Genomic DNA, 24,673 nt, shown 5'->3' with positions numbered 1-24,673 from the left:
TTATACTGAACAATAGTGGGTTTAAAAATCACCTGCTTTCACATAGTAAAGGGCTAAATACAAATCAGAGCAATTAGCTTAGAAATAGGTCAGTTCCAGACGGCACCATTACAGCCAGCAACTTGCGTCACCAGCTCAGTGGCCTTGTGGTTAGTGTCCGCCCTGAGACTGGTAGGTCGGGGTTCGATCCCTGGCTGAGTCATACCAAAGATTCTAAAAAAAACAGGACCCAATGCCTCCCTGCTTGGCACCCAGCATCAAGGGTTGGATTGGGGGTAAGTCACTGCCATATGCTAGCGTCATGTCCAGGGGGTGTACTTGCACATAAAGCTGCCTCATGCTACAGAAACAGGAGATAGGCTCCTATGGGCCATATGGCTCGGTAAGGCTTACTTACTTGCGTCACTTCCTGGTTTATGATAGATAGTTTTATGAGGCATGTGACCTAATGCATGCAAAATTAGGCTGGTCACTTGAAGGGAATGCTAAGTATTCTGTGATCACAGGAATTCTTTCATTGACTGTCAAGCTTGAATTACTAGCTCAGGGAGTGTATTCTGATCTGACACCATTTGTGGGCACCGTTGACTCTTAACAACATGGGCTCCTGCCTCCCACTGTTTTTTAGTGCAGAGCTGCATTCCTTTGTCTAATCCATTGTGACTTTGAAGCCATGCAGGTAGCATTTCATAAGGTATATATTTAAGCAGTAAGTTCCAAAAAAATTATAAAAGTATTATTTATTTTACTTCTAAATATAAGAAACGGATAATCAGGCTGAAGAAAATGTTCAACACTAATACTATAGCCTATCACATATAGAGCTAGTGTTATACTCTAGCCATCGGATTAAAATGCTTTTTATTGAACAATACGGAATATACGGGTACTTCTGATGGGCTGTACATAATTGTAACATCCATGGCCATGGGGAAAGCACTTTATATTTGAAATCTGAACGATTATGTAGATGTACGGACCAAAAAGGGAGAAAGTGCAAACACTATTTTGAAAAAAGTCCAAGGCTAGTGCTACCCATAATAAAGATCTCACCAAGAACACAGTTTACTCAAAATGTGTCAACCTCACATTCCGGAGGCAGACATCTCACCTATATCTAATGGGTAAAGCAGTGGAAAAGTGACACCCTTGCTGATGCGACACCCATTGCTGATTCAGGCCATCTGAAGATGATTAATGGCATATGATGTCACACAGATGGGGTTCCTCGTTTCTAATAGTGGTCAGGTGTTCTTTACAGTACATTTTGCACATGCAGAATGATGCCATCAACGTAATCCTTATGTCTAGGAATTTCTCCCTTTGTCATTCTGAAAAGGTTATTACCGTACTTTTTTAAGGTAAAGTGAACAATTACGATTGTGTGTCTCAAGTGCAAATTGTTTACTGCCTGGATCACTCGATCACATTTCAAAATTAGTACAAGATTTCAGCATATGTTGTGTTGTGTTGTGTTGTGTCATGTTAAGCCTCAGTTACTTAGTTGCGTGTCAGTGTTACACGTCGAAAATAGATGATCTATAAATATCAAGCTCTGAGCTTGCAGATCTGCTATTTTCGGTGAACGACACCGACGCGCAACTAACTATAAATGAGCCTTTATGTGTTGTGTTGTGTTGTGTCATGTGTGATTTTGAAAAAGTTTCTCATGATGTTCTTTAATCAGCAGAGGAGCTGTTAGCTAAGCCGAGATGTTTAAGTTTCGCAGAGCTAAGGATGAGGAGCCCACTGCTCCAGGGCAGGGTAAGTTAGGAATATTCAAACGCTATTACAAACAAGTATGAATAACATTTTTTATATGTTATCAGCTGGTCAGAAAAGTCTGGAAATTATATTATTTCTTTCATACATAACAGTGAAAATCAGAAAAAAGTCAAGGATTCCTGGTGTTATGATTACCCAATATGTGGAAGAAGTACCTGAAGGAATGACCACCCCAGATTTCACCCGTAAACCCATCGCCCTGACTATTCAAGAAGGTAAGGTTCTGACACCTCAGCAGTGAACACATGACAATTAAGAACACGTGAATATTGAATTGTGTTATTAAATAAGTGTTGTTTTTGTATTTGATTTTCGTTAGGAAAACTGGCTGTTTTCAAAGCAATAGTCACTGGAAATCCAACACCAACTGTGACTTGGGTGAGAAATGACGGAACTCTTGATGATCCAGAGAGGTACATACATTCAAGTGATCCGAAATCTGGTGAATACGAGCTCCAGGTGAGACCATTACATATGCATAAATGAAAAACAGAATTTTCAAAAAATCGGTACGGCAATACATAGAGCAGAATGATCATTAATCGTTTGTTGGCCCTCTAAAATAATATTATCTATTAATTAACATAGATGCCAGATGTATCCGGGGATCAAGCAGACACCTACAAGTGCTTCGCCAGAAACGAGTATGGAAAAGCTGTTGTCACTGCCGCTCTCAATGTCATTGAAGGTATTCTGCTTTAATCCACTGCATAATAATGGTTTTAGAACAGCTGATTACCATGCACTACTAGGCCATACTTCATAATGAGCATGTTTTGTCTCATTTTAGTTGGCTTCAAAAAGAGCAAGGCCATGCAGCAAGGAAGAGCAGGTATGGCATTTTTATTTCGCTGACAAAACTATTTGAATCACTCACTGAAAATACATTTCTGACAACATCTGTTTCATGTAAACAGATAAAAAGGGGAACCCCGAGGACTTCCTGAAGGCTTTAAAAAATAAGTAAGATACTTTTTTGTATGTCTTGATACACAATATTATTAATTTAATAAAAGCATCCATTAACATACCAAAGTTAAAGTTACTCATGAATGAAGTATTATTATTGTATTTTTTTTAAGGGTTGACATGGACCAGAAAGATGAAGTGGAAAAGAAAGTAATTGATGAAACGTTTTGGGAAATCCTGTTGAGTTCAGACAAAAAAGATTATGAGCGAATCTGTGCCGAGTATGGGGTAAAAGATTTCCGTAGGATACTGAAAAAGCTAAGTGAAAAGAAACAAGAAAAAGAGGAAGAAAAAGTCAAGGTATGCATCAACCTAACCGTGTGTAACATCACAATGCTCTAAAAACTATTTGAGAAATGTTACGATTTATGCTGAGTTCAAATGTCTGATCAATTTCAGGTTGTGGAAAGATTAAGCAACCTAAAGCCCATTGAATTGAAAGCAGCACAGATTGAACTTGAAAACGCCGTGAAAGACCCTACCTGCAAAGTCTTCATGTACAAGGTGGGGATGGAAAATGAAAAAAAAAAACTAAAACTAAACACTAACACAATAAATGTATTGCACACTAACACACACACACACACACACACACACACACACACACACACACACACACACACACACACACACACACACACACACACACACACACACACACACACACACACACACACACTTGCATGCATCATATATTTATATGAAAACTTTTTAATTTATGAACAGAACGGCGTGATGGTTCCTCTTGATTTGGATGATCAAGAGGTGAAGCATGGCCTGAAGCAAGTAATCGATACTAGTAAATTGTACCAAATTGAGGTGGATGGAGTTAAGATCTTCTCAACCGAATTTAAAGGTAAGATAATGTACCAATTAATGTGTTTTCTTTGTTGCTTTGGTGGATTAAACTGTCAAATGTTAGTGCTTTATTCAAGACCACCTAAAATGAGACCACGTCAAGGCCAAGACAGAGAAGATTTTTAATCCCAATCAATCCCATTACCAAATGATTCAGATTTTCAAAATAATGTTTTCTTTATTTTTTTTAATGATTTTTTAAGTAAATTACAAATACATTATTATATAATAATATTATTATAATATTATTATATTATAACAGAAGGCAATCCTTTTATCTGTAACACTGCAATGATATTTTCTCTGACTTTGGAAAAGCTCAGAATTGGGTATAATAAGAACACTTGACTACTGCTACTGATCACAAAATGAGGACTAGTAGTACTAGTAGTAAGATATAATATCAATGTTTTCAAAAGAATGTGTAAATAAATTATACCACCAGTATGTAGGAAAAAAAAAAAAAGCAGTACATTTACACAAAGAATACTCAAATAACTAACTATTCAAGTAATTAAGTAATTTATTCAATAATAAGTCTACGAATGAACCAAAACTAAAATACACTGATATTTGCAATAAGTCTCTTAAAGATGCTGTAGCCAGACCAAGTAAAATTGCAGGCGAGACCTAGATGAGATCCGAGAGACCATGCAAATGTGGTCTTGAGACTCAATCACATGCAGTGATTAACAGAGATGTGATTCTCTTCATGCAGTTCCCAATATAGAGTTCCTGGTCAAGATTCAAGAGGTGACGGCGTCGGAGAGAGAGGATGCTGTCTTCCAATGCGTACTCTCCCACCCCATGTCAAAGATTAAATGGACAGGAAAGAGCACTCCACTGGAGCAAGGGGAGAAATATGACATCAGTTGCACAGATGACATGCTGATACATACCTTGGTAATCCAGGACTGCGCTCAGTTGGACAAAGGAATCTACACAGCTGTGGCAGGACTAAATTCCTGCAGTAACTGGCTTATAGTAGAAGGTATGTTGATAAAGAAATCAGAACTACATACTAGGACAGCAAGCATGCAAATATGTAAATGTAAATATATTGTTGCTGTCGGGCAGAAACCTTGTATCGCCATATTTCAACTTTTTACATATTTTCACAAATTGATGCCCTACTTACGCAAACAAGTTTTGCACAAAAGTAGTGACATTTGCAGAACCACATGCTCGCGAAGCGTCGTGATGCGACACGTTGTGTGCTTGTAGATCGGATTTTTTTTCCCTTTTTTAAATAGTAATTTAAAAGAAATTAACGGTTTCCAAGGTTTCCACCCAACAACGACTATATACACATTGTACTGTAAGTTGCTCATTTTAACCACTTTCAACGTGCCCAATAATGGGCATGTCGCTATGGGCAAATAATTTCAAAAATATTAATGTTTTATTCCAAAGTGTTCCAAATACAAAAGTAAAGTAAAAACATTGCTTATCTATAAGCTCACAAGGTACCTGTAAATGAGCAAGTTTGTCATACGACAAAGTATATAGGCCTAATTTATCACTTTTACATTAATATACTGTAGCAATTCCATGAAATAAAATGTTTTGTCACTGTATGCTAATAAAGTTGTGGGATTACTGCCTGTCTTTCTGAGTATAGCTGATAATGATCCAAACATGCGCGGGAAGAAGAAAGAACGCAAAACAACCCGGGCCGGTGGCGGTAACGAAGACCTGCTCAAGATTGCGCAGGAGCAGAATGCTAAGATTCAAGTGGAGAGAGATGCAATGGCTGCAAAGGCCAAGGCAGACGCCGAGGCCAAGGCCCTCGCCGACGCGGAGGCCAGAGCGAAGGCTGAGGCGGACGCCGCTGCAGCCAGAGCGGCGGCTGCCGAAGCAGCAGCGGCTGCTGCAGCAGCTAAAGCTGCAGCCAAAGGAGAAGCAGCCCCAGAGGCCCCAGCAGCAAAGAAAAAAACGAAAAAAGCAAAAGCGAAGCCTAAGGTGGCGAAACCTACGACAGAAGGGGAAGAAGGGGTAGAGGCGCCACCTGAGGTGCCAGAAGGTGAAGGTGAAGCTGAAGAGGAGAATGAAGCAGAGGAAGAGAATGCTGAGGAATCTGACGAAGAGGTTCCAGCTGAAGAGAGGAAAAAGAGAGTGAGAACAGGTCCACTGGTTCCAGATACAGTCATTGGTGAGATATGACGAAGCACATAGAATTCTGTTGCTGCCCAACATTGTGGTGCGGCAATGCAGGTCAGATATTCCTATTCACTAACTAACAACAATGCTCCTTAACCTTCAGACCCAGGTGTCCACATCAGCAGTGGCCTATCTGACATCAGCGCTGTCATTGGTAAGGATGCAGAACTTGAATGCAGGCTGAGCAGTGAGGACTGTGAAGGAATCTGGTCCAAAGATGGGGAAGACGTAAGAAATGGGCCACACAATTGATATAAGTGTTACCTGAATCAAGTTAATGATCTGCAAACATCAATTATGACATTTAAATAAATGTGAGTATTTGGGGTGTGTGTGTGTGTGTGTGTGTGTGTGTGTGTGTGTGTGTGTGTGTGTGTGTGTGTGTGTGTGTGTGTGTGTGTGTGTGTGTGTGTGTGTGTGTGTGTGTGTGTGTGCTTTTGTGTGCGTGTGTGTGTGAGCGCGCGCGCGCTTTTGTGTGTGTGTGTGTGTGTGTGTGTGTGTGTGTGTGTGTGTGTGTGTGTGTGTGTGTGTGTGTGTGTGTGTGTGTGTGTGTGTGTGTGTGTGTGTGTGTGTGTGCATATCTCAGATAACGGCAACAGATGACATCTGTATTATCAAAGAGGGGGCCTTTCACAAACTGCTCATCAAAAACCTCAAAGAAGCAGATTCTGGAAAGTACAGATTTGAAGCTGATGGGCGTAAAACAGAGGCCATGCTGAATGTTGAAGGTACTGCAGTCAAGGCTGAGCTGGGGTCACTATATCAAATCGTTAGATGGTAACCGGAACCTCGACCCAATTCATTCATTAAAATAAACATGCTCTGAAAATGCATGCGGACCACCCATCTGACCACTTAACACGGTAGCCTATCAGCTGCCGTGTTAAGTGGTCAGATGGGTGGGCCACTTTTAATATAATAATAATAATAATAATAAACTTTATTTGTATAGCACCTTTCATGACATGAAATGCAGCTCAAAGTGCTTTACAGAGCAAGAATACAATTACAGTTAGAACAAATTTAACAATAAAGCAAACAAAAATAAAATAAAATAAAATAAAAGCAAAGGCATAAAACAACATTAAAATAGGCAATACAGTGAGGAATTAAAAATCAACCAAAGAATCAGCTAAAAGCAAGAGTGAAGAAATAGGTCTTGAGCTGTGCTTTAAAGCTATCGACAGAGGCTGCCTGTCTTAAGTGTAATGGGAGTTTATTCCACACTGTCGGTCCGTAAAAGCAGAATGCTGCTTCACCGTATTTTTTATATGTCATTGTAGGCACCTCGAGCAGGTCAGCACTTGAAGACCTGAGGGCCCGGTTTGGAACATATCTCTCTAGGCAGTCAGAGAGGTAGGAAGGTGCCAGACCATTTAGAGCTTTATAAACTATAAAAATAATTTTAAAATCACTCCTAAAAACAACCGGGAGCCAGTGTAGTGAAGCTAGAACTGGAGTGATATGTTCTCTCATCCTAGTTTTTGTTAAAATTCTGGCTGCCGCATTTTTAACAAGTTGTAATCTGTCAGTTGTTTTCTTTGGCAGGCCAGAGTAGAGTGCGTTGCAGTAATCAAGCCGAGAGAAAACAAAAGCGTGGATCAACGTTTTTGCATCGTCTAACGACAGATAGTCTCTAATTCGCGCAATATTTCTAAGATGAAATATGAAGCACTTTCAAGATTTTCAAGTGGGCCCTGATCCAGAAAAGGTTGGGAACGACTGATTGAGGTGAAATTATGCGTTTCTCTTCCAGATCCACCCAGAATCAACCCTGATGACCTGGCAGAATTTTCAAAGCCTGTCATTATCAAACTTAACCAAAGTGCCACCTTCAAGCTGGACTTTGTGGGCCGGGAGCCACTGAAGATCCAGTGGTATAATGAGGGCGAGGAGCAGCTGGAAGACACCCATGTTAAGATTGAGAAGTCAGCTACACACAGCCGACTTCTGCTCACCAAGTGTCCACGCAAAGCCTCAGGAGAAATCAAAATAAAGATTAAAAATGAATGTGGGACTGTCGAGGCCATCACTCAGCTAGTTGTATTGGGTAAGTGAAATTGCTCGTGCAAAACATGGCCTGGGTTATGTGTTTTACACCAAAGCTGCAATATAGTCCCGACTGTTAACTTTACTCTGAAAATGTAGAAACTGACCATTACGGGTACATTTTGACACTTTCAGAGATAAATAATGTGTACTCTTGTATCTACGTCGTGTACTCTTGTATCTACGTCGTATACTAAAATGCTGGTTGCTTTCTGTTTGATAACAGACAAACCAACACAACCACAAGGCCCTGTAGAGATCATGGAAGCCTCTTCAAACTGTGTCGAGTTCACATGGAGGCCTCCCAGAGATGCTGGCGGTTTAGTGATCACCGACTACATTCTGGAGCGCCAGCAGATTGGCCGAAACAGCAAGAAGAAGCTGGGAAAGATCGGTCCAGAGGCTCATTACAAGGACACTGATGTGGATCATGGCAGAAAGTACTGCTACCATATCAGAGCTGAAACTGAGCAAGGCATCAGTGAAATGATGGAGACCGATGACCTACAAGCTGGCACAAAAGGTGAGCCCCCCTCTCAAGCACTTGAGGAAGATTTCATTATAACCAATTTTTTAAAATTACATTTCATAATTATGCTCGTCTCAAAATATATGAAAATTGTTTCTAATGGTTTATACAGAATCAACTAAGCAATGAGTCTGGTGCAGAACTGCAAAGCATGGGCATTAAAAAGGATTTTGTCTTTTTTTTTTTCATCTTTTAGCATACCCTGGGGCTCCGTCACCACCAAAAGTTGTTGATGCATTCAAAGACTGCATCAACCTTGCTTGGTCTGCTCCCTCCAACACTGGCGGAACCGACATCCTGGGATACAACTTAGAGAAACGCAAGAACGGCAGCAATGTGTGGGGCTTAGTACACCCACCCGATGAGCCCATTAAAGGTGTGACTATTCATTTGCAGCAAACTAAATATATGAAGAATATATACGTGTGTGTGTGTGTGTGTGTGTGTGTGTGTGTGTGTGTGTGTGTGTGTGTGTGTGTGTTTATAATGTAATGTATGTTTGTATATCTATATCTATATATCTATATATCTATAAATCTATATATCTATATATATATCTACGCATATACACTCACACTCATATAACAACCACACAGCGGTTGTCATAACAATATCCTTTTGTAATGCCAACAGCGAGGAAATGTGGTGTGAAGGATGTCGTTGAAGGGCTAGAGTATGAGTTCCGCGTTGCAGCTATCAACATCTCTGGTGCTGGAGAGTTCAGCACACCCTCAGAATTTGTATTTGCAAGAGATCCGAAAAGTAAGTTCCAAGTCAAACACCATTACTGTAGATTAGGGCTTGGCAAAATAGACAAAATCTAATATTTTGTCCAAATACCTCGATAGCTATATTGTGATGATAATATTTTATTGTGATGATACGCGTTGTGAGCTTGCAGATCGGCTATTTTCTTCTTCTATCTCCAGAGATTTTCTAAAAGATTTGTGTAAAATAGGACTAAAGTGATTAAAACCAGGAAAAGACAACACTTATGCCAATTGAAAAACACAACATTACAGTATCCAAAATCCCGGACAATATCAACTCTCATGTCATGATATCGATAAAATATTGATACAGTATATTGCCCAGCCCTGCTGTACATTGAAGATTTCCTCTTACTGGATATTAAGGTCAATGCAGAATTAGTGTTATATTATATTTTGACACTTTGTTTAACCCCCTAGAGCCTCCTGGTAAAGTTATCGACCTGAAGGTGACAGACTCCACCTACACCGCCTTGTCACTGGGATGGACTAAACCCACTGAAGAAGAAGGGGTCCAGGATGAAGCCAAGGGCTACTTTGTGGAGCTAAGACCAGCAGAGGACCCCGAGTGGAGCAGTTGCAACTCTTCTCCCATCATCGTGACCTCTTATACCATTATGGGCCTGAAGTCTATGGCCATGTACTGGGTACGCGTGATTGCCACCAATGAGGGTGGAAATAGTGAACCGCAAGAACTGGACAACTATATTATTGCAATGCCTCCTCCAGGTGAGTCAAGACAAATACAACGGTAAATGTAATGTATGTTTTTACCTATGACCTAATTTTCATCGTTATTGTTTGCTAAAATATTCTCCAACTTGTTACAGTGAGACCCAACTTCACTGACCGGAAAATGAAGAGCTTCATGGTTGTGAGAGCTGGGAACTCAGTACGAGTCAACATCAACTTTGAGGTTGAGCGTAACAATCCTTCATAAAGTTATATATCTAATATATGTATGTAATGCCTATTCATGTTACAGTATTCATGTCCAATCTAAAAAGCCAAAATTCACACCTCTCTGAATCCCAGCATAGGCAATGTGTGCAGATATGCGCATCTAATGCAAATTTGTGAATCTACTACACTGTATCTAATGATGCAAATAATACTTTATATAGGCTATGTACGTATATTTATTCATGAGGTCATTAGCGGCACACATGCTAGTTAGTCATGGACAAAAAGCAAACCCATATCTGACTCCTATATACTATCTTTGATGGCAGGCCTCTCCAGTACCAAGAATTACATGGCTGAAGGAGGGCATGCCTGTGTCAAAGCATGTGACAGTCAGCAATTCGGACGTAGCATCACAGCTCCTCATCCCGTCAGCGGAGCGCTCAGACACGGGGATCTACACAATCATCGTTAAAAACATTGTTGGCCAGGAGACCTTCAGCACTGAGATAAGAGTCACAGGTAAAGCAGTCCGACTCACCGGATCTTTACCACTGGGTTGAAAATCCAGCAAACCAACAGCACAGACACAACGCAAACCTATGTCTTCCACTCTCTGTACGTCTCATTTCGAACCACCCACAATAATAACAGCCATAGGCGATTTTTGCCTCTGCCAGCAGGGGGGGGGCAAAGGAAACATATGAACATGTTTTTATATATGCAACATATATGTTTATCATATATGTGACATATTCAAAATTGGCCACCTGCATATATGTCTCTACATATATGTACATACAGTATATATCCATATATGTGGCATATATGGGTGAAAAAAAAAAAAAAAAAAGACTAATATATGTGGACATATATAAGCTATATATGAGACATATTTCCTATACATCCACATATATGTACATATATGAACCTGAATATGGCATATATGCAGCATATATTCTGCAAATACTTGCCATATATTGTCAAAAAATAAAACGAATAAAAAACGAATAAAAACAAAACAAAAAATATATATATTTTTTTTTTTTCCTATCGGCCGGCCACCAGGGGGGGGGGGGGGGGGAATTGCCCCTCTTGCCCCCCCTATAGAATCGCCACTGATAACAGCATACCAGCTAAAAGGTCAGCTAAAGCTAGCAAGCTACAGTACAGACATCATGTAAAAAGAAATGTGTGCACAGGAAATTTGGCACTGATTAGCTCATGACACAGACACTCCTACAGAGCTATCCTGTAAAAAAAATATATGTGGGAAGGGTGATCAGTGTAAAATATGAAGATTTTCATTGTACAATGCAGGAGTAAAACTTTATCAAAGTAAACCTTGTACGGTGCAAGAGTCAGCATGTGGATTCTCCTGTTCTCAGTATGAACCTCCATAATTGAAATGTGCTGAAATTAAATATGCCTAAGAATGGAAGTCTCTTACCTGGGGATGGGGATGTGGGTGGGAGAGGGTGAGCAAGCTGATTGTATCTGTACATGGGTGTATTGTGTATTTGTATTGTATGTAATGTTTTACGTATGTGCATAGGACCCCCTCTAAAATGAGATGCTGCATCTCAAGGGGCTATCCTCTCAATAAATTCTGACCAAAAATCTGACCTGTCCATAGATGATCCCAAGCCGCCGGGCCCAGTGGAGCTGGAGGAGAACGTCCCAGGAACAGTGACGGTCTCTTGGACGCCCTCTCCAGACGAGAAGCGGGATGACAGGCTGAACTACACCGTCTCCAGGCGCGACTCCGTCAAACGCACTTGGCAAAATATGGCAGAGTGCCTCTTCAACAACAAGTTCACTGCCGTCAATATCATGCCGGGGAGAGAGTATTACTTCCGTGTGTATGCCAAAAATGACATGGGGGTTTCCGATCCATCAGAGTCAGCTGTTTGGGAAGTGGAACAGAAGAAAGGCATGTTCAAATAGTGTTTTATGTGTGCGTGCGTGCGTGCGTGCATGAGAGAGAGTGTATTTTGTGTTTTGCTGATAGATGTACAAAAACAAGAATAGATGTGAATCATCATCTATCCATCAAATGTTCTTTAACTTTATCTCCTTTTTTTCAATCCCCACAGAAAAATTCTCCCTAACCCTACCCTCCACCAAGGACTGCAACTTTGAGGCACCTCCATCATTCTCCGTCCCACTGAAAATGCACAGCAGTCCCGAGACCTACGAGTGCTACATGAGTTGTGCCGTGACAGGAAACCCCAGGCCCTATGTCACCTGGTACCGAAATAACATCAGTCTCAATACCAACACCAACTACTACATCACAAACACCTGTGGAGTGTGCTCCATGTCGATACTGAGAGTTGGGTCCAAAGACAACGGGGAATACTCTGTCACTGCAGAAAGCGCTCTGGGTAGAGTGGAGTGCTCAACTAAACTCACTGTGAAAGGTAAACATTAGTGTTTTATTATAAATGGTGAATTGTGTTGTGTGCAGTGGTGGACATTAACTTAGTACATTTACTTGAATACTGTACTTAAAAAGGTAGGGTAAGTGAACATTTCTGGTAAAAACAGAAGGTGTTTTGTTAACAGGTTAAAGCAGTTCACGTGCCAATTTCAGATAATCAGGAGAGAGTATCCATTTATCAGCTTAAATGTGATAGTGTTCCAGTTCCAATTGTGTCTGTTCATTTCTTTGTGTCATTACTTCCAATTTCACGTATTTATCCTGTATCCTGTATGAGTTCCCTATCCTGATTGGATTAAATTGGTATCCCGACCAGAAAATGCATTTCCTGTTTACTAAAGAGTTGGAGAGACAGGGAGACCCCTGTTACTGAACAAACACTCTATACTGGAGCAATGATTACTATCAGAATATAGAGCTATTTAACACTTATTTTAATGAAAAAAATATCACTTACCCTATCTTTAAGTAAATTGTTGGAGTATCTGTACTTTACTTGAGTATTTGTATTTTTGGATAGTTCACTCCACTACATTACAAGACAAAAAGCGTACTTTTGACACTGCAATAATATTTCTAGGAAGGGTAAAAGTACATTATGAATTAACCACAAAGAAATACCTATTTCAAATATAGTGAATAGTTGATCTACAACGCAACGCATTGCAGTGGGATGTGTTGTGATCTTGTAGATCTGCTATTTTCACATTTGTTAAAAAAAAATATTATAATTTTGTATACATTTTAATTTACAGTAGCAATGCATTGATATCAAAAAGAAAAAATGGATACTATAATAGCATCTTTAAAAGTATCTTAATTTTACTGCTTTGGCTACTTCCTAAAATATTTTCCATCTCTCCATTTCTCTTTCTCTTTCAGACTAAGGTGTTGCAATGGTACCCCTAAAGGACATAAAATGGAATGGAATAAATTGAATGTACATGATTTGCCTAGTTGAAAGATGTAGTGTTGTTTCTGCTTATTTTGTCATAATAGTACATGTTTTTATGAGAATTTACAGATGTATTTAGCGCACGCACGCATGGCTCTGGCATATTACAATGTCCCTAATAATGAACTCCATATTGCATAGGATATTTCTATTGGATTACTGGAAAGTAAGGGCCATTTGGGATTCAAGCTCAGTAATAATAACTTTCCCAGACATGCACAAGTTATTGAATTAGTTATTGAGGTATTTATTGAACTTTTGTTTGGGGAGTGATTAGTTATTCTGAATGGATTTGGAAGTTCACTAAAAATTGGAACAGAATGTTCTTAATATATTATGCTTATTTTTGCTTGTATGTCACTGTGTGTTTTATTAATCTCCAAATCGCATCAATGTAAATAAATTCGGTATACCAAGAACATACTATTAAATTGGACATTATCTTGACCAATTGTACTCTGTGTATGACCATAAAGTTGATGAATACAACAGAAGTATAACCACAATCATCACGCCTATTTGTGCTAGATAAACTAGGAATAAATAGCATTAGCCCAGTAACAATGTCCCAACATCAGTAGCTCAAGTAATTGATGATTACAGTTTGAAGATATACATAAAAATCGTAGGTATACAGTATGGAGGGCTGGGCATGCAATTTGGGATAATTTAAAGATGCAATCCATGCATTTGCCTATGTGTTGTTCTGTTTTATTTTATTTTTATTTTCGTTTCTGTTAGGTGTCCGGTCTTTTTTGTCGTTTTGTTTGTGCTTCTGTGTAAAATGTAAAATGTCTAATAATTTTGTTTAAAAGCAATAAACATACTGTAAAAAAAGAAAAAGAAAAGAAAAGATGCAATCCATGTGTTTTGTCATAACCAGGATTTGAACCTGGGTCTCCCGTATGTGAAACCAAACATCTACCACTCAGCCAAGAGGCATTGCCCACTTGGCCAGGGGATATTGGCCAGTTATTGCGCATATATGAGCTTCAGTCAGTACTACATGTCATGATGTCAACCAGTAGTTGTCCTACCCAACACCAGGGTCTAAGCCCAGTCCACACCTACCCAACTATAGTTGCAACTTGCAACCAGTTGCACGAAATTGCAGCGGTCTGGACTGACCAGTTGCAGACCGGTGCCATTTGGAAATAATGGTTGCAAGTAGTTGCAGCTAGTTGCGTTGTGAATCATTGGTGTGGACTGGGCTTACATAATTTCTTTATTAGAGTATGGAGACCACCTCCAACCACTGCAGATGTGCTAGTTATTCTGTATTAACATACTCTGTCTACCATATAGATTGGTTAAATGACATTTTATTCATTAAAATAACTTTCGGATTGCAGCTTTTAATATCTAATATGAATACACCAATATGAAAAATGTGATGGCTGTACAGAAAACATTCTTATTCTTGAGTGTGTGTGTGTGTGTGTGTGTGTGTGTGTGTGTGTGTGTGTGTGTGTGTGTGTGTGTGTGTGTGTGTGTGTCCACGCATGCGTAAAACATGGAGCTACAGTACACTCTTGAATTCTAGAATGAAAAAATAACATTGAGACAAAAAAAAGTTTCATTCATAGATACTGAGCATACCTTTTTGGCAATATGAGAATGCTTGTCATGCCAATAAAGCATATTTGAATTGAATTGAATACTGTGATAAGCCTTGGAAGTGGTCATCACACAGCTCCAGGGCAGTTTCAAGCACCCGATACACCCTGGATAGGCTCCAGTATGTCCAAAATTCAGCTGCCAGAGTTCTCACCCCCAAGCCTTGGTATGGCAGCATACCACCCCCACCTGTGAACAACTACACTGGCTTCCTGTTAAGTTCTGCATCTATTACAAACTTCTCCTTCAAACAGGCGACCCTTGGGGGACAGAGCCTTCAGTGTGGCAGCCCCCACCCTGTGGAACTCTCTCCCAAGTTTGAAGTCGGTATGACCAACCGACTTCAAACTCGGTGCACGTGTCGAGTTGGTGGGTTAGGTGCTTGTCCAGAGCCACAGATCCGACCGCTATCCCCATACGCATAACAAATATATAGGCAAAAAAGGGCCTCCGACAGACGGGTACAACAGGTACTCTGATCACGGGTACAAGCAGGGCCGGATCTACCATATGGTCACTTTGGGCACGTGCCCAGGGGCACCTGAGCATGAAAGGGCCCTCCGTGTTTAAAGGGGAACTTCGCCGATTTCGCTCCTCATTGCGTCAAATGACGTTTTCCGCGGGTTCTCACCTATGTCCGCACTACATGGTGTCTCAGTGAGACCAACCCCACACACACCCCAAGGGGTGTCTCCCAAAGAGTGGGATCAGCCTTCTTTCTCCCTGCTCAGTTGTACAATGGCGTCGGTAAACACTCCGTGAGAGGAATACTAACACAACAGATATTTATTTGAACCATAAAACACAGAAGAGCAGCTCCACCGCAGAGGAATTCAACAGGCTGTATGCTGAAATCATGCTGGACACAGCTTGGATTAATGACTTTATAGAGTAAGTAATGATTGCTGTAAACGTTATGCCAACTTGACATAATAATCCAACGTGTAATTGTACTTGATTGCTTTAATGTTGGAGATTAATAAAGTTAGGGTAGTACTAGCATTGTTGTTTACATTGTCGTTCCATAGCTAGCCAAATGCAAAGCTAAACCACTTGTGTGACAAGCCAAATCTATGCTTTGTCTCTTGTCAGATTTCAAATATAAAGTGCTTATGCCATGGCCACGGATGTTACAATTTGAATCGGCTGGGTGCAAGTACCCGTATCTTCCGTATTGTTTAAATAAAAGCATTTTAATCCGATCGGTGGCCATTTTCTCATAAACCTCCCAACCGATCGCATAAGGGTCGCATAATAAATGGCCACTGATCGGATTAAAATGCTTTTTTATTAAACAATACGGAAGATACTGTTACTTAGACCCACCCGATTCAAATTGTAACATCCGTGGTCATGGGATAAGCACTTTTTATTTGAAATCCGAACGTTTATGTAGATGTACGGATTGTACATGTAGAAAGTGCAAACACCAGGTTGAAGTTCCCCCATGACAGTCATGTTTCAGGGCTACGTCACTGGGTCCCGAAAATAGCAGATCTACAAGCTCACAACGCGTCAGACTCGACACTTTGTGAGCTTGTAGGTCTGCTATTTGCGGCTTGCATGCAATATTAGTATAGATTAGGCTTCATGTGGGATGATATCTATTTAATCTACAAGTGTAATCTAATGTGTTCTTTTCAACAGGACAGAATGTTGTTTCGCCTGCCTGCGGAAATGGAGTAACGTTCGGCTGATGAAGACCCCTGGGACTCGCCTTATGAGATACAACCATATTCTTTTTCTAAATAAAACGATTACATTTACACCCTGCTTGCTCTACTCATTGATCACGGTACATTCTACATTGTATAAGCATTCATAATGACAAAATGTGAACCCCAATTCTATAAGGGTTGTTTATGTTGATACTGTTTCATGATATAGGAGATGGTCTTTCATTTGGCAGAATGGTACATAATTACATGACTGTAAGCATTACAGATATAATAGTGAAAAAGTCTTGTTCATTCTGTTAGTAGCCTATTTACTTCTTTACTTCTACATGTAATCATTATTTTTCTGGGGACCCCAGCACATTGGATTCAACTTTACTGGTCTTCGATACAATAGGCTATAGTAAAACCTAATATTACCCATATACACCAATTGAAAGCATGAAACGGTCTCAGTTGAAAAACAAAAACAAAAAACGATTAGGCTGTGTATGACAAGAGTATTTGAACATTAGCATGTCATTCTAAAGTAATGCCCATGTTTTCTATAAGTTTAGTCCAAAGAATATAACTGGAAATGACAGTGAAACATATGCTCTCAGAAATAAGGAGTCACACATGACATGAGTATGAAACGTTTTGTTTTATTATTATATTGTTGACTATGCTGCATATTCTCCATGGATGTCCCGACTCCCAAGTAGAAGATGGACGTCACGTCACCAGCACCGGACTGTCTACATGGTGGGATGGAATGTAGAAAAAAAATTGATGCGCGCGCGCGCGCGCACACACAGACACACACGTTTAGTGTTACTATGCTAATTTATACATGATATATTTAGTTTACTATAAGATACAATCAAATCAATACAGAACACAATACAACAGCAGCCAAGACTAGTTTCACCTTGCTGGCGCAACAAAGACACGGTGATGATGGGACTGACATCCTGGTATAGCAAACTTGCAATGGGTAGGCTACTGGTCCAACTGTACTGGTTCAACAGAGGCAGATTTCACGTGGTCCAAGAAAGAACATGGCTTCGATGTCGTGTTTTGTGATCCAAAGGTAGACAAAAAAGTCGGAAAAGTTGGAACGAAACATTCATCATTCAGTGTTGCCAGATCTTGTGAGAGAAATAAGCAACCAGGTATATGAAAACAAGCCCAAAAGAAAATACCTGTGCCAAGAGCACTTTAAACCTAGACATGGGCTATTTGAAAATTGCCGATCTACAAGCTCACAACGCGTAACGATATGACGCAGTGTCAGCTTGTAGATCTGCTATTTTCCCAAAAATCTTGAGGGGAAAAAAGTGCAAAATGTGGAATATTTTTTAAACATTTTAACAACACATTTTTGGTAGGGTCTCCCTGGCAAATATGTTGCCGCGCAGTGCACAGATGAGGGTCCGTGGAAAAGTACATGAACATGTTTGAGAACCACTGGTTTAAACAACAATCAAAACATTTGGAAACAAGCCCAAATATCAACTACATTTTAGAAACCAGCCGCTTATAATAAGCAGACATGGCAACACTGGCCAATGTGCCGTATGTGTTTGTTGATGTTGTTGTAGTGAGAACTGGGAGGGGAAAGTTACAATGTAGACCACGCCCCCACGCAGCCTCCTCCCCTCAAGGAAGGGCAGTGCCCCAAAGCATTGTGGTCATTGTAGTAATGCAGCCAAACCCCAGTCATCCAGTCAAAGTCAAGACTTCTATATTTTTCTGGCCATAGGGTGCAAATTTGAAATTTTGCTACTGTTATCTACTATATTATAATAGATCATTAATATATATATGATAAACATTGAGTGACTGCAAGTTCTTCCAGGGGTGTAATGCTCCTTTAAAAAAATAAACATTTAAAAAAAGCTCCGCGAAAATATCACCCATTCTCTTGATCATGATATGATTATCCAATCGGAAATAAAGTCATCATGAAATGGCTTTATTGCTAACGTTTTTGCTAAGTTTAGCTCAGAAACAAGGGTGTGTTTTGATGTAACCAATCACAGTGTCAACCGATGGTCTCGTTCACACACTGCACTGATCAGAGCGCAGCTGAGGGACAGAGAGGGGAGCAAATAATGCTGCGGCACTTTTATATACGGCATTGCTTGTTTCTCACCTCCAATGGAGCTTCAGTGCCCAGGGGTGTTAATCCAGCCCTTGGTACAAGGGGTATTGTATAACCGGGTGTGGCATGCATTCCCAATTTGCATCGTTCCAGACTTGCAACGTTCCCGAGTAGATCAGTGCCCACTGCCCAATGGTCTAGTATATAAAAGTCTATTTCTTGAGTCCATAGGGCTGTTTATAGTCTGCCGATTTAGTGTTGTTGCAACCGGTGATGATCAAGTTTGATCAACATTTAGCTTTGGTCAGCTATTTTCATTCTGGTGCCATTGTGATGGTCAATGTGACCACCACTGAGCGCTCATTGTCTCCGAAAGGCCAAAAGACATGGCCGAGACTATGTTTTGCTGTCCGTCCGTCCGTCCGTCCGTCCGTCCGTCCGTCCGTCCGTCCGTCCGTCCGTGAACAGCTAATCTTCGGCACTGTTGGCACACAAACTCCTTGGATGCCAATTCAGAACCTCTGCCCCAAAGTTTTCACATGGGCCTGTTATAGCGCCACCAGGAGGCCGCTTTTTGACAGTACTCGTACAGATTGTATCCAAACATCACGCAAATCGATACACAGTATCTCTATAGTCATTAAACGAAACTGGTCTTTCAGATTTTTGTCTCCGCCAGGCCGAAAGGCATGGCGAGAGAGTATGTTTTCCACCCCGTCCGTCCGTCCGTCCTTGTGTCCGTGTGTCCGTCCGTCTGTGACCAGCTAATCTCTGGCACCGTTGTCTTGATCGCAGCGAAACTGTGCACACACACTCCCTGGATGCCAATTCAGAACCTTTGCCCCAAATTTTTCTCATGGGCCTTTTATAGCGCCACCAGGAGGCCGATTTGTGCAAAACAATTTTTTTCACAGTACTCCTACAGATTTTGTCCAAAAGTCACGCAAATCGGTACACAGTATCTCTATAGCCATTAAACGAAACAGGTCTTTCAAATTTCTCATATTCCATCCTGATTGGCTAAAAATGTCTCCCAAAGTTTGCAGGAGTGCTCCGTTTTGAACAAAATGCCTCAAATCATGAACACAGCATGCAATTTCCGTGAAATTTTGCACGCACAAAGAACTACCATTTGAATTTTGTCAAATCAGCCTCATGGTGGCGCTATAACAGGCCGATTCGTGTTTTTACCTATAACTGCACCGATCTGTGTAAAACTTTGTATGCACACTCCCTAGAGGTCAAGGAAAAACCTTTGCCCTGCATTTTTCACATCTGCCTTTTATAGCGCCACCAGGAGGCCGACTTATGTAAAACACATTATTTTATACTTCTCCTTCCAATTTTATCCAAATTTCACGCAAATCGGTACACATGATCTCTATAGTCATGTGATCACGACGGATGTGTTTGATTTTTCATATTCCATATATACTGTCCAATTGCGCTCAAACTTTGCACGCACATTCACACTATGTTGAGGAACAAATACCACCCTTTTAACATTGGCCTGTTATAGCGACACCAACAGGTCTAATTTAACAAAACAAATGTTTTTAACAAAATGCCTCAAATCATGAATGCAGTCAGTGTCCGATTGTCGTGCAAGGCCTAAGAAGAAATGGCACCCTTTTCACGTTGGCTTATTATAGCGCCACCAGGAGGCCACAATAGCCTACCTGACCTGGCGGAGACCTGTGCTCCGAGGAGCACTTTTTCTAGTTTATATTCCATCCTGATTGGCCAAGAATTGCAGGAGTGCTCCGTTTTGAACTAAATACCTCAAATCATGAACACAGCATGCAATTTACGCGAAATTATGCACTCACAGTCTCACTAGGCAGAGGAAGAAATGCCATAAGATTTTTTTTTAATCAGCCTCATGGTGGCGCTATAACAGGCCGATTCGTGTTTTTACCCCAACTCCACCTATCTGTGTAAAACTTTGTATGTGCACTCCCTAGAGGCCAAGGAAAAACCTGTGCCCTGCATTTTTCACATCTGCCTTTTATAGCGCCACCAGGAGGCCGACTTATGTAAAACTTTTTTGGATTTGACTCCTTCAGATTGTATCCAAATTTCACGCAAATCGGTACACATGATCTCTATAGTCATGTGATCAAGACGAAGCTGTTTCATGTTTCATATTCCATCCTGATTGGCTAAGATTGATATCTAAAGTTTGCAGGAGTGGCCCGTTTTGAACTAAATGCCGCAAATCATGAACACAGCGTCTGATTGTGGTGAAACTTTGCACGCACATTCGCACTACGTTGAGGAACAAATGCCACCCTTTCAACATTGCCCTATTATAGCGCCATCAGGGGGCCGTTTTTTTAAATATATTTTTTGTATTACTCCTACAAACGTTGTCCAAACATCACGCAAATCTGTATATATTATCTCTATAGTCAAGTGATCAAGACGGATCCATCAGATCTGTCCGATTTTTCACATTGCAGCCTGATTGGTGCATTCCGAACATTGCTGGCCCACACTAACTTACCTGACCTGGCGGAGACATGTGCTCCGAGGAGCACTTTTTCTAGTTTACTTTGAACTTCAACATCATTGTTGCTCTTCTTCTTCTTCTTTTGTTTATCATCATCATCAGATGTCCAACTCAGTGTCGTGCAGCCATGCCCTCGTCTCTGATTGCACTTGGAAGAGGCCCTCCTCCGAAGGTGGTCAATACTATATAAAGGCGACAGGTGGTGATTATGTTGTCGGCAGTCTGCTCAAGCTCCCCACACTCACATATGCTGCATTGTCTGCCAGGCCCCACTTCTTCATAGGTGATTTGAAGCACCCGACCCCAGTACGTAGGTGGTTCAGCAGGGCAGGGGAGTAAAGTAACTAAGTACATTTACAAGTACTGTACTTGAGTACAATTTTTAGGTACTTTTACTTCTACTCCACTACATCGCAAAGGCAAATATTGTACTTTTCACTCCACTACAATTATTTGAAAACTTTAGTCACTTTGTAGATTTTATTTATTACAAAACATACATTAACCACTTCAGCCCTATATACATATACATCTACAAGCTCACAATGCGTCGTGAAGCGACGCATTGTGAGCTTGTAGATCTGCTATTTTTATACATTTGAAAACTTGTGAAATGGGACATTCTGCATAATGAGTACTTTTACTTTTGGTACTTTAAGTACATTTTGATACCAATACTTTTGTACTTTTACTCAAGTACATTTTTATTACCAGACTTGTACTTGTAACAGGGTATTTCTACGTAGCAGTATTGATACTTTTACTCAAGTAAAAACTGTGAGTACTTTTTCCACCACTGCAGCGGGGTCCATTGCCAGCATGGCAGATCTTCTTCAACGCCCTAACCCGGGTCCCGGATATAATTGTGGACGTGTGCGGGTCCAGCACAAATCACTCCTGCTTCCATGAAGTCGCCAGCCATGTGTTTGTAGACAGGTCCTCAGGGATAGAACGAAGCATCTCTCGTGCCACCTCATTGTAGAGGTGGCGTGGCGAGACCTCCTCGGGTCTGCTTGGAGGCACTGCTTTAGTTATAGTGTCATGCAGGACATGTTTCTGTGCTTTCCTTCCTAGGGGTGAGGGTAGCAGCCTCTCGTCGGAGGCCAGCGGGGGCAATTTCCGCTAGGACTGGCAGGTAGGACACGGGGGTGGGCTTCAGGCAGCTGGCTCTGTTGTCATGGCAACACTAGAACACCGTTATCTACTGCTATCAAACTAGCTTTCGTCTCTGTAACTACATACAGTAATTGTCTTTTTACTATTTGATAATTGTGTATAGTATATCATTAGCTTTGTTGTTATGATTTGCACTGTTATCTGGAGGCTGGTCTTATTATTTATGTTAATTATTTGTAATGGCGTAATTTATTTTACTCATTGCTTATTTGGAGGGGAAGGCATATTTTGTATTTATAATTTTCACGTTTGTCTTGATTTTGATTTCTTAACAACTCTACTTTATCCCCCGGGGGCACGGTGGTGGTGCAGTCGGTAGCGCTGTCACCTCACAGCTAGAAGGTCCTGGGTTCGATTCCCGCCGGGGACGCTGTGGGCGTGTTCCCTCCTCCGCTTCATCAGTGCCCATACCCTAGGTGAGGTTGGTGAAAGGGCCTCTCTGTGTGGAGTTTGCATGTTCTCCCCATGTCTGCTAGGGTAGGTACCCTCACAAAAACATGCAGTAATCCTGGAAAATACAAAGTTTCCTTGAGGTAGGGGGGCACCAAACAATATTTTGCATAGGGTCTCCCAAAAAGCTAGAAGCCCTGCCCAGCTATAAGCACAGATCATGGTCCTATGTTTAGTCTCTGTATGTACTGTCCCATTTGGTTCCACCCTCATCAGAAATGACTGTTGTCCATGCCCAGACCATACCGTAGTCATAAACTCTGCTTTTGCTTTGCCAACTGTCACAACACTTCACATTTCTCTTTTACAGCCAGCAAGTGGTTGTGTTCTTTCAGGAGGATATTGTGAGTTAATATGGAAAGCCACAAATTATAAGAATTTGTGTGCGTGACAGGGTGGAACCGTGTGAACATTTGTTCGTCTGTAAAGATCCCGTAAATACTAACATTACTAGTAGCCACATATGTGATTATTGCCACATGCCTTTAAATAGGCCATTAACTTAACTTGTTGGGACATTTACAAGCATACATATACTTTCTCTGCCACGTGCCTGTCTTGTAACCCCTGGTAATAGTGCAAAAAATAAATAAATACAAATTATATTGCTGCTGCCTTGTTTAGAATGTGCCAACAAATAGAGGTGCAATAATCACCACTGTATCACTGTTCCTGTAAGATATGTGGGTTGTGCATAATGTCCAATGTCAAGTCACACTGCATTGTTTGGCATGAAAGAAATTCAACGCTCATGCCTTTGCTGACCCTTGTAATAAATTCCTTTAAGAACATCAAGCCTCTCATATCAGCTTCCCATACCTGAGTACAGTCATAGTTCCTGTCAAGCTTCATCTTTTATTACATAGCCTGAAATATCTCCAGCACACAATCAGCCGTGCTAAAACTGAGCATAGCTAAGAGTACAATAATGTTTCTCATGGTTTTACATTTCACTGGACCAACACCTAGAGCGGGAGCTTTGAACAACTGTAAAATGTCCTAGTTTCAGAAGTAGCCTACAACAGTGAACATATTTAGAAATGTATATTACCGTACAAGATTCTGGCTAATTTGACATGCAAATATCAATATTAGTCCCAATTTCCTAAATTAATTATCATGTTATGTGAACATGTTGCACATTCTATAAAGATTTGATTCAATCAGTTAACCCATTAAGACCTGAAGCCGATTTTAAACAGTTTTCTGAAAACGTATGTTGCTACAATATATCAGTGGTGCTAAAAGGACCCCCACAATTATATGTATTTGGCCGCCGACCCCATCTAAAATGACAGATGCTTTCTCGGTTTTATGGGTTAAGTCACAGAAGATTGATAACCTTGGAGGCAAAGGGTATTTGTGACAAAATAGAATCTATACAGAAGCAAATGAGGTATTCACTTTCACAAATTAGATTTCAAGTGGGATTTGAGAGGAAGTGACTTGGTACAGTAGACATATTGATGAAAGCGCCATGAATCACAGTGGTACAGTATAGTGAGGAGGAAGATTTTGTGAAGATCTGTTGCTTTCTGCCTTGGCTTTTGTAGGTTGTTTGTATAATGACACATTTGCTACAAAGCTATTATACAAACTACAGACGAAAAATAAAAGAAACAGCATATATTTCTGATGATCCAGGCAACAAGGTATTGTTCTGCTACTGTATACTACTGATTGATGGCACTCCCACTATTTGGAATACAATACCTGGAGCTGAATTGTGTAAAAA

General features: G+C 40.7%; 1 protein-coding gene across 1 annotated transcript; it reads left to right on the top strand.

Moving 5' to 3' along the window:
* Positions 1 to 1,712: 1,712 nt before the first annotated feature.
* Positions 1,713 to 13,353, top strand: LOC308081859 (immunoglobulin-like and fibronectin type III domain-containing protein 1; the record flags this gene model as incomplete). The annotated part of the gene is made up of 23 exons (XM_080423478.1): positions 1,713 to 1,764; positions 1,878 to 2,000; positions 2,105 to 2,244; positions 2,374 to 2,473; positions 2,576 to 2,617; positions 2,703 to 2,748; positions 2,868 to 3,054; positions 3,154 to 3,258; positions 3,481 to 3,610; positions 4,331 to 4,603; positions 5,234 to 5,764; positions 5,876 to 6,000; positions 6,359 to 6,500; positions 7,529 to 7,822; positions 8,048 to 8,344; positions 8,547 to 8,726; positions 8,984 to 9,112; positions 9,541 to 9,849; positions 9,951 to 10,036; positions 10,353 to 10,545; positions 11,660 to 11,956; positions 12,120 to 12,446; positions 13,349 to 13,353. 23 exons carry the CDS (start codon positions 1,713 to 1,715, stop codon positions 13,351 to 13,353), a joined length of 4,113 nt encoding a protein of 1,370 aa, XP_080279604.1.
* Between the last annotated feature and the right edge of the window lie 11,320 nt (positions 13,354 to 24,673).

This window comes from Gymnoscopelus braueri (genome assembly GCF_963280865.1).
Source record: "Gymnoscopelus braueri genome assembly, chromosome: 3".
Taxonomy (NCBI): domain Eukaryota; kingdom Metazoa; phylum Chordata; class Actinopteri; order Myctophiformes; family Myctophidae; genus Gymnoscopelus; species Gymnoscopelus braueri.
This window is presented reverse-complemented; position numbering and strand designations above follow the sequence as displayed.